The sequence below is a fragment of the Anopheles funestus genome, chromosome 2RL (genome assembly GCF_943734845.2).
Source record: "Anopheles funestus chromosome 2RL, idAnoFuneDA-416_04, whole genome shotgun sequence".
Taxonomy (NCBI): Eukaryota; Metazoa; Arthropoda; class Insecta; order Diptera; family Culicidae; genus Anopheles; species Anopheles funestus.
In genome coordinates, this window is record NC_064598.1 from 35,473,357 (window position 1) to 35,484,067 (window position 10,711).

Here is a 10,711-nt window from a genome sequence, read left to right on the forward strand (position 1 = left end):
TTTGAAATGTACAGTTTCCTTTATGCATCAATTTAGTTGCAATCAAATGCAACACTTTAAGCAAACACGAACGTCGGTTCCATAATTCGTTCGACAAACTAAATGCGTTCCATTAAAATGATTGAAATTATTGTTTCGCAAATATATGCATCACGCAAAGTCCAGCCATTTTCCACGTGAAAGTGAAACACCATACCTGTGCGAATGATTCGCTAAAAATCGAAACCAACACGTTCACTAACCTTGCAGCCGTGGCCAGCCGTAGCTGTAAAAAGGAAAAACTATTCGGCATGCTGGAAAAAAGGAGTACAAAATAAAGTCCGGCTAGGGAAGCATCTTACATACTGTTTGTTGTTTGTTCGAAGAGTTAGTTATTTTAAAGAAACACAACCTATTAGCTCATTACATCGACGAACATGATTTAATTATTGATCGTGGCTGACCGTTTTTTGTTCACAAACTGATCTTCATAAAACGAAGTTGTTTGATGAATATATTGATTGAGCCATTAGAAAATGTGTTAACGAATGAATTAATAATATTGTTACAAATAGATATTTTAATGAATCATTTGTACATGTTATTGGTATAACTAATTGTGTCGCATTGAAGTATGAAGTATGTAGTATATAACAATGAAAATATTATTCGATAAATTGTAGGAGTCGTCGAACATTTAACATTGAAGAAAAGCACCAAAAAAATCTTTTATCAGCAGGATTAGAATGCATTTTGCACTTGAAAATAGTTAATTTCGTTGTGGTGGTACATTGCATGACAGCGTATAGAAGGAATACACGCATACACGCTACTAAAGTGCATCACGCGACCAATGCCAATGCACTTTCTTTGTCAGTTTTACATTTAATAGACCAATCGCTTGAAACTCCATCTGCAAAGGGATCGTGTATGTGATGCATAAAAGTAAAAATCGATTTTTTTTATCAGAAAGTAGCAACTTTTGTAGGACCAACCCAAAGATCCCTTTTAGTGAGGCTCCCTATCTTATTGATATGATTTTGAAAACGTGCGCTTCTATTTCCGAACGATTGGTTCGGCGAGATTGGCGGCACAATGCATGATCATTAGGTGCCGCACTAATCAAGAGATAGATGGCCGCATCGATAATAATGCTTAACTATGTTGTGTACCGGCTTGGAACAGGCTAAGCGCATCGATTGAACATCGAAAGATTGGAAATGGGCAATTGCGTAATTTATGAGCTGTAGCTAAGTGAATTTGGTGGAAAAGAGTTCATAAAATCTCGGAATGAGTATACAATATATCAGTTTACGAAAAAATAATTAGAAATATCCTGTTAAAAATAAAAGTAACTTTCTGTGTTTATAACAATTGATTATTCGGAGTTTTACAATTGAGAAGATTATCGAAGATTATATTATTTTAAATGGTATTTAATAGAATTTCGGTATAATATTGGGGATAACTAACATACGCCGCATGACATTTTCTATGTACTATTAGCTGAGTGGCTTGTGATCGATTGAGTACCCAAACGATTGTGTATTAATACTTATTCATATTTTGCAATCTAGCTAATAAGCTGCTTTGCTACAATGACTTACTATCGGACCAGCTTAATGCCATCATTAGCTCATCTAAATTAAGCCCTTGGCAAAGCAACTGGGTCTCGCACCCCTGCAGGACATTCCCGGAGGGGAGGACGAGGAATTAGTGCTTTATTGGTATGGGCACAGAAAAAACGATTCAACAACCTCAAAACACACGATCAACGTGCACCGGTAGCATTGCCCTATTGCATGGGCGATAAATCTTTATCCACACATCGAAACTCACACACAACAAAACACACCGTCTGAGTCGCATGCCCCGAGATTGTTAATCCTGACCGACGCCAACGTCCGTCTGCCGTGTGATGTGGCGAGCAAGAAAGGAGAGAAGAGAAAAAACACCACCTACTGAAGGGTTTTCCATCTGAAAGGAAAATCCCTCCGGGGGTGGTGGTGGCAAGGGCAGCGGAAAAATAAACGCAAGTGGATTAGTTTGTAAGACTATGCAGAGCGATCCGCACGGTGGAGTAGGCAGCTCGGCAAATGGGGTGCTAACAAACGCTCGAGATGCCAAAGACTTTTCTTCTCGGGCTCAGTCTGGCGTTAAAGTTTGCACCGATGTGTAAGGGGCGATTTCTTTTTCGCTGATTTTCCCGGGAAATTGTGCGCCGTGTGAGTGAGTGAGCGAGCGAGAGTATTGCTAGACGGAAGGAAAGAAACGCGAAGCCAGTGGCCTTCAGGTTGGTTGCCGATTTTTAAAAATGCGAATCCTAGGGGTTGGGCGCAACGGCGATTCGAAGAGTTTATATAAAACGCGCACGGCTACGGTTGGCGCACAGTCAGTATCAACTAGGCAACCGTGGCGCGTCACGATGAGGATCCACGCACGTGCACTGCTGTTGATAAGCCTTGCCGTAAGTTATCAGTACAAACAATTGATGGGGGTGTACTTTCGAAAAGAACGTTGGAATTTAAATAGGGAATTAGTGTGCCGAAAGTGAAGTCGTGGGACAAGGAGTTATAGAAATAAAGCTAAGAGTGAGAGGTGTGCAGTGATTGAACAAGGATATATGTGAACTAAAGACTTTAATACAAGTGAAAAATAGTACATTATAAATAATATACAGAATTTTTTATAATTGTTGCTCTAGCAAACATTATTATTTATTAAAAAAGGAGATTTGTAGTGTAATATGATCAAAGTTAATATCACTAATAAGTGGTTCGTTGTTTACTTTTTTCGTTTCTTTAATTACAATCGTCAAATTGTGTTGGCGATGTGATGTAATTTGGAATTTGGAACGTGTAATTCTTACGATAACGTGGAACCACATCCTGATAGGTGCTAATATGCGCGGCCAGCGGTGAAAATGGAAAGCATAAGAAGAAAAATCGACGACACGAGGACAACCGGTCAGAACAGGTTTACTATGTTGATCAAATAGCATCTGCTTCTGCGATTTCACCCTGGACATCGAATCGCATCATCGCCAAAACTACTGGTGAGTAGATGATTTCTTGAAGAGCCGTCTCCAATATCATAGGGCAAACCCTTCCTAACTGTCCCCATTCCGTCACCAGAAAATGGTAAGGAATCCCAGTACGTGATCAACATCTCTCCGGAGGACGAAGTAATCATCCACGATGACAGGGCAACCGATCGTGTATCTGACCGTGGTCCAGCGGACGACCAAACTCCGCAAGACTTCGTGCATGAGGCACTGCGACTGCGCAAGCAGTACATGCAGAACGGTCCGAAAGGTACTACACCGATGCCGGCAAGCTCGTTCGTCGAGTTCACCACGGTCAAGTATGATCACTTTGGACCGAGCAGGGCACCGGAGCGGGAAGCATCAGAACCGCACGTGATCTACCATAACAAACCTGTTCCGACGAAACCATCGACCACTATGGGTCCACCATCTGTACCATCAGCTATGCCCACATATCGTCCGAAGCACATAAAACCACAAACCACTAAGCCAATGTTGGTTCACACCGTTACACCGTACGTAGCAATTGATCATGAACAGCCAGAACCGAGACCTACGATGGGATACCGGCCGAAGGAAATGAAATTGCCACCAAAGCAGGAGACCGTGTCGAAAACGGTTCACCTACCGACGCCAGGAAAGGTAGCACCTATCAAGCAGCAGGACACAGCTGCCTCCAGCGTGTTTGTGCAGGCTGTCCGACCGGACGAGTCGTCCTTCGGAAGTAGCTACGCCACGCATCATGAATCCGGGAGTAGCTACCAGGAATTCCACAAGTTCACACCGAACGCAGACTCCCAAAGCAGTAGTTCAATTCTGACCGTCCATAAAGTGAGACCTCCGTCCGAGCCGTATCACGCTAAGCATCCGAAGCATCCGCGTGAAGACGAACATCGGGAGTACCTTGGAAAAGCACCCAAACCAAAACAACCAGCAGCTCCGGTAGAATTAGGCCGATATCGTCCTACAAAGGGTTTCGAGGTGGAGGAAGATCATACGCCAAAGTATCATCAGGAGAAGAAGCATTTCGTTCCGGAGGTTTCTAACCCACACGTAAAGTACGAGAAGGAAGTTGAGGAAAATTTCCTTAAACAGCAACAACAACAGCAGCAACAGCAGCAGCAGCATCAACAGCAGCAACATCAGTACCATCAACAGCTTGAGCAGGAACATCAACATCATCACCATCATCATCATGGTTACGAAACTCCACGTCCAGCGAAGAAAGAAAAAGCTCAACCAACCGAGGAACCACAGTTCTATCCGTCCAAGAGCTACCGACCCATTGAAACTATCACGCAAGTTCAGATGGAACCGGAACTTGTTCCTTCCGAGGAACCGTATCGCTACAATCCCCACAAGCCACATCATGTCGATACGTTCAAACCATCGACGGTAAACTACGAACGTGATCCTAATCCGGCCGTGCAGTTGAAGGAAACGTACATTTATCATCCACCCAAATCACATCACGTAGATCCACCAAAGAAGCAGCCGGAAACGAGCACCGTAACGTACCACGGATCCAAACACTACGAACACTCCGACAAACATCTGTCGGAAGTGTCACCGGACTTTTTGAAGTTGGCGACGGCACGACCAGCCAAGCATAAGTATGCCGACTTGCCAAAGCCTTCACCAGCCCCCAGTTACTCGAAGGTGACAAGTTATCCTACGCTACAGTCCACAAGTTCTCAGCGCGAGAAACCTTCGTACGATCCTTACAAATACCGTCCAAGTCCCACACCGGAAGTGTCCAGCGCTGGACACGGATTCCAAAAGATTTCATCCTCGCCGGCCAGCTTCCCGAAGTACATACCTGCCAAGATGCCTGGTGAGGTACAATCGGAAACAGGTACACCGTACAGCTTTAAACAGGGACATGCTGCAGTATCGGAAACTTTCTCCAGCTACGTACCCTCGTCTACTCCGGAATCCTTCAGTGCGGGTGTTTCGCAAGAATACCCGAAGATGTTTTCTGCATCTCCAACACCATACACCAAGTACAGTGCAGTAAGTCCATCGGCAGCACCATCATCTGACACTTTGTACGAGTTCCCGCACATGAAGGAAACTCCCAAATCGTTCTCAAAGTTCCAGGAACCCAAGGCTTACTCTACCATCCACCCGTCAGAACAACCGTTCAAAACGCTCAGTACTACGATCTTCATGAAACCGTCCACATCGGAAGCAAACTATGGTACTGTGTCAGGGAAACCGATACAAAACCTTACCACTTCAATTGGACTGAAAGTGTCTCCTAGTGAGGCTACCAAGACGGAGTATTATACTGATCCTGAGGTGACAACATATTATGTACTTTCCAACGGAACCGAGATCAAGCTTGGTGACGATCCGTCCAAGATTCCGCAAGAGTTCCGCATCACATCGGACGAAGGGGCCTTTCTGAGTAGTAACTATTCCACCAAGTTGGCGGAAGACTTTGCAATGAAGTACAACTGGGACAGTTTGCACACGGTAGCGGACGGTGAGTTCTATCTGGGATCAGCATCCGACGCTGCACTCAAAGCACTCATGAAGGACGCACCCAAGCCAGCCTCCAAATTCCACGAACCCATTGAATACATCGTGCGAGACAAGAAAAAGCTGAAGCCACTCGTATTTCCCAAAGTTCCTCACAAACCAATTAAAACGGTAACGATCTACAAATCCACACACCGCTCGTCCGATGATCATCTAGAGGGTGGTTTTGAGCCAATGATTGGTGTACAGCCGCAGATGGACAAGAAGAGTGAACTACCCGGTGGAGATGATGAATTCTACTACACTAACGAGGCGATCGATCTGGAGGAGGATCCAACGAAAGCTTCCAAGAAGAACGCTGTGTTTATGCCAGGCCAGGGAATGGGCGGCCGTATGCCGGGACCGGGCATGATGCTAAAGCTAGGTCCCGGACCTGTACCAGTACGTGAGCCACAAGGATCGCCGGCTCAGGATATGGACATGAGTGCCGAGCCGTCCAAGAAACATCAGTACTTTGTGCTGTATCACATTGAGGATAAGGAGAAAAAACCAACGCGGCCACACATTCCTCAACCACCTCCGACACCGGCTGTACCGAAGCAGGAAATTCACTATCACTACAGCGAGAAGGAGTCGGAAGAACCGGAGGTAACACACGAGCATTATAACTACCATCACGAGGAGACAATCGAGGAATCGGATGATGATATACAGCATCACTATGTGAGTCCGAACTACGGTAAGTTCAACTATCGGCCAAACATTGCCCATCCTTCGTACCAGAGGCCGTTGCGCGACAGTATGGCTGCCGGTAGTGAAACCACGCTGAAGGTTGTCGATCCAGATTCGAAACACACTCGACCGCTGGAAATCACCAAGCAGGAGTACATGCGGCACGTCCAGAATGCGGTCTTGAGATATATGCGCCAGCTGCAGGAGGAAGGTCGTCTACCACAGATTGCTTCCCGTGACTCCGACGACACGCATAAAGCGTTCGAAGAGATCGATCTTGCAGCACTGCTAAACGCAGGTCCCAAGCAGAAGTTTCAACTCAATGGAGCGGTGCGTGCTAATGTCCCTCCTAGCCCAAGCCATTACAAACCGATGAAATCTGTTCCGAGTTCGTCGACGTACAAACCGACGGCAGCGTCACAGAACGTCAAGCTCGGAAAAAATACTTACACAGCAGGCAAGCCGCTGAAGGTAGCAATCGAGAGCTTGCAGGACACGCTCAGCAGCAACGTGGACCTTACCGTAAAGGGGAACAAACAACTGGTAAAGCCAGACCTTTCCGCAATCGATGTGGGACAATCGTATCTGCACGGTTCCACACTGGATCACGGTACATCTCCGAAGGGCTATGACAGTGTCAACGGTGGAGCATCTCCCAAAACTAAGTTGCATTTCAATCAGCAATCACATCACGATATCAACTCGATGCTTAACGCCAAAGAAGGAGCAGGCCTTCAAGGGTTGCGGACAAATTTGAAAGGATCATACCTGGATCACGCGTCCAACAATTATGGTTCCATTAAGGCAGGATCCGCCAACGTGGGTGCTTCGATAAGCTTCGGTAATGGGGGTATGGGACATGGCAAGGGCATTCATGCCGGTGAGGATGACAATAAGATTGCACCGGAGGCACTAGATGCGCCGATCCAGATCATCAACGGGATCCCGATTACTAATCCCTACAATATAGATATAAACACCCTAAGGTAAGATATCCAGAAAGTTAAGATCACTTAAGGGACGGGAAATTCATTCCCATTTTTGTTGTTGTTCTTGTTTCCCTGTATTCCAGGTACATGTTGGGAGGTCTCGCACAGGCCCAAGCCGAACAGCAACAGCAACAGAGCCAACAAATTTCGCACAAAGAGCCGAGTCTTAAGCTGAAGGGTTCTAACTGGATGTCTCTTCCAACGATGGCTAGTCCAACGCAGGTGTTCTCTTCGCACATACCAACGTATCAGCATCCTCCATCGGAAGTTAACAACTATAAATATAACGCCAATTTCGATGCGAGCAACTTCAAGATCAAGTTCCCAAAGAATGTTAAACCCAAGGGCACATCCACAAATGTGGGAGATGCTACCACAAGCGGATCGATGAACTATGCTGCTTGGGCAGAATCACCCAGAGCACCAAATCAAATAAACGTTAACCACTTTAATCATGGCAATGGAAATAACAATCTGAACCATGGTAATGGTATTCAGAACCAAAATGTTATCGTTGGTAATAGTCGTCCCATGGCCGTACAGAACCACCATCACCATCAGCAGATGCAGCAACAGTTCCAACAACAGCTACAGCAGCAACAGCAGCACTTTGCTCAGCAGCATCAACAGCATCAACAGCAGCAGCAGCAACAGCAGCAACAGCAACAACAACAGCAACAGCAGCAATTCATACGTCCGAATCGAGAATTTAACCCAGAGCTGTATCTCAATCCGAACGGGCAACTATTCCAGGGTTTGTTGAAACAGAACCCGATCATGAGCAAAAAAGTGGCTACCAGCGATTGGAAGCCGACCACAGTCAAACCCACCAATGGACCCTCAAAAGCGGTCAAGATCGATACAAATCTGCGGCCACCGCCACCGATTGTCAAGGGTTGAAGATCACCCAACACCTGTCCCGTAGAATATCCAAAGAAAGATTCCCCGCAGAGGGCTAAGGCTGGTAAGTTTAGTGGCAAACCATCTTCGAGCTAATACAATAAGTGGTGTAGTCAGTATGGCGCTGGGTTTTAGTCGTAACAAATACGATGAAATGAAAGTATTTAGAGACACGATTCGTCGAACAAGGTAACACATCTTCAATCAAACGACTTGTAGTACGAACCGTGCGAATGCTCCATTGCAAAGACGCTTGTTTCTGTGCACTGTTTTTATCCTCTTTATGATTTCATCTTTTACGTAGAATAGTGAATTAATTTATTACAGTTCTTAAGTTATGTTTCCTCACCATTGCGACTGTCTGGTATGTAGTAGCAGTTATAACTCTGTAACTCATTATAGTAGTTAGTCCGTAGATAAATAAAAGTACGATATATTTGATCCACACCGACTTTAATATCTTTGATTTGATATGATAATATTTGTGGCAGTGAATTTTGTTTTCCATGCAAGTGAAAGCATATAATTAGTGCCGTAGGGTTAACGTGGCGGAATGTCCAAATAAGCGTTCCAGCGAAGCGAAGCGTGTGATATGACAGTAAACTTTAATCTTACAAGTGATTGTCAGCGTATGTGCATGGTCAGGGCTGCGTGGTGAACTTGAATTCTTTAATACTTTTCTCTCCTTTAAAAAACAAAACTTAACCTCTTGATCGTTGATTCCTTCGTAGTATGAAAGTGAAACATCTCAGATTTTGTATCTACAATCTCAAGACACGTCGCCCCTGACCTACAACACATCTGCACAATTAACGCCTTTACCACAAAAAGGGAAAATAAGAGATACAATTTCCTCTTATTCGCTTGCCCAAAATATTCCGACGAAAGCGATCCGTTGGACCTTCCCGTGTTTGAAATCGCGCTAGTCGCGAGCTACATATACGATAACAAAATAAGGTATGATCGCGGTGTGGCTTTGTGTGTCCAGACTGTTAGTTTATGCATTCGTTTTTGCGCTTGTTATTAGAGGAGTTTCGTATTTTTCTACCCCTCCTCCCCATCCAACATGTTGCACGATCGTTTACTACGCTTTCTTCCTCTGGACATTATAGGAGGCGCGTGTGGCATGTGATTAATATTCCTAGTGAGATGGTTTTAACCACGATCTGCACCTTGCGATGTGTATCGGTTTATTTTCACTGTTCGTAGTGCCTTTACTCGTGGTGGACTTTACTCGTATTGTTGTTTTTACTACCGGAACATACAGCGATGTATTTTTTTTTTGCTCTCATTGATGTATGCTTTACCGTGCGAACGTTACAAGTTAATCGTCTGTGCGCCGTCGTTAGTTCAGTGTGTTGGTTCCATTCAGGCTTATCGTGGAACATTTGCATTTATTAATCAATTATGGTCAGCTCTGGTCGGAAAGGTTTATTAACTAGAGCAAATCAACCGTAAATGGTTGGTATTGTGCCAGTTTCATGCAAATCATCAGTAGATTATGTGAGGCTAATGAACGATATCACGGCTGTAACTCCACGAAATGATCACCAAAGTGGTGTTTGCATTATGATTAAATTTTAAATTAATTCAAAAAAAAGAAAAAGAACTGAGGAAAAGATCCAAAAAGATTAAAAAAAAGCATTTATGAATTAAGGGAAAGATCCAAAATATACGCGTTACATCCCTTTTCGCTATCGGGTAGTGTTACTATTTTATGCGCCTGACGGCATGCAATGTATGCAACCAATAGTGATCTTTCAAGGGCTATAGTAAACATTTGGGATTTTCTAGTTTAATCGTTCAAAAGCATCTTAAATTTGTTTGTTTTTATATACTTTTTAATTATTTCATACGACAACAAACAAATTATTTTTTTTTAAATTTGTTTCATTCCAATATGGTCGGGAGTTTTGTTACAAAATCAAAATCAAAAAGAATAATGATCTTCTGATGACCAAGATCTACTAAAGAACAAGGGCAACGAGACTTATTCGCCGAGTATATGAATGATTTGGAAACTAACAACACTTTTTGCTGCACCCAAACTGAATAACACAAAGTATGAGCTTTCATGCGCGGAGCTTTGGAAAGCTTTCTGCAACGTTCATTAGAGTTGTACGCTGGTGAGTGCCCGGTTTTAGATCATAATAGGGTAAAGCGATATGAAGCATTTTTAGGATTTTAAAATTTATTTTCTACCCTTGTAATATAATATTACGAACCTTTTAAGCATTAAACTAATATTGATCACACAACTTCCCAAAAAAAGGAAAGCTGATTCTACTTCCATTTTGATAAAGTACCATTCGGTTGATATTTTTTTGCAATTAGCATATGTTATACAAATAGGAAGTAAAATAAAAACAATAATTTCAATACATCTATTTGAATGCAAACCAGAGCAAAAAAATGCATACAAGCAGTGCACACTAGAAAACATGAAATGAAAGTCACCGTACCAGCATCCAATGGGACAGCAAACGGGAGAAACGCGTTTCCTGTGCTGTTACGCAATACGGACAGGATTAAACACTGACGGTGGTGCATCGTGTGCTAGGGCGAGAAGGAATTATGAAAG

At 43.8% G+C, this 10,711-nt stretch overlaps 1 protein-coding gene across 1 annotated transcript; it reads left to right on the plus strand.

Moving 5' to 3' along the window:
• Positions 1–1,497: 1,497 nt before the first annotated feature.
• LOC125774672 (uncharacterized) lies at positions 1,498–8,674 on the plus strand. The gene is made up of 4 exons (XM_049444823.1): positions 1,498–2,446; positions 2,875–3,034; positions 3,114–7,227; positions 7,314–8,674. The coding sequence occupies exons 1-4, from the start codon at positions 2,294–2,296 to the stop codon at positions 8,128–8,130; spliced, it is 5,244 nt and encodes a 1,747-aa protein (XP_049300780.1). The 5' UTR covers positions 1,498–2,293; the 3' UTR covers positions 8,131–8,674.
• Positions 8,675–10,711: the final 2,037 nt, after the last annotated feature.

Bases quoted from the DNA above. Each gene is read 5' to 3' on its own strand.
- LOC125774672 (XM_049444823.1), top strand. From the start codon at position 2,294: ATGCGAATCCTAGGGGTTGGGCGCAACGGCGATTCGAAGAGTTTATAT. The intron at 2,447-2,874 runs GTAAGTTATCAG...ACATCCTGATAG, and splicing joins TGCTGTTGATAAGCCTTGCC to GTGCTAATATGCGCGGCCAG. The intron at 7,228-7,313 runs GTAAGATATCCA...CCTGTATTCCAG, and splicing joins ATAGATATAAACACCCTAAG to GTACATGTTGGGAGGTCTCG.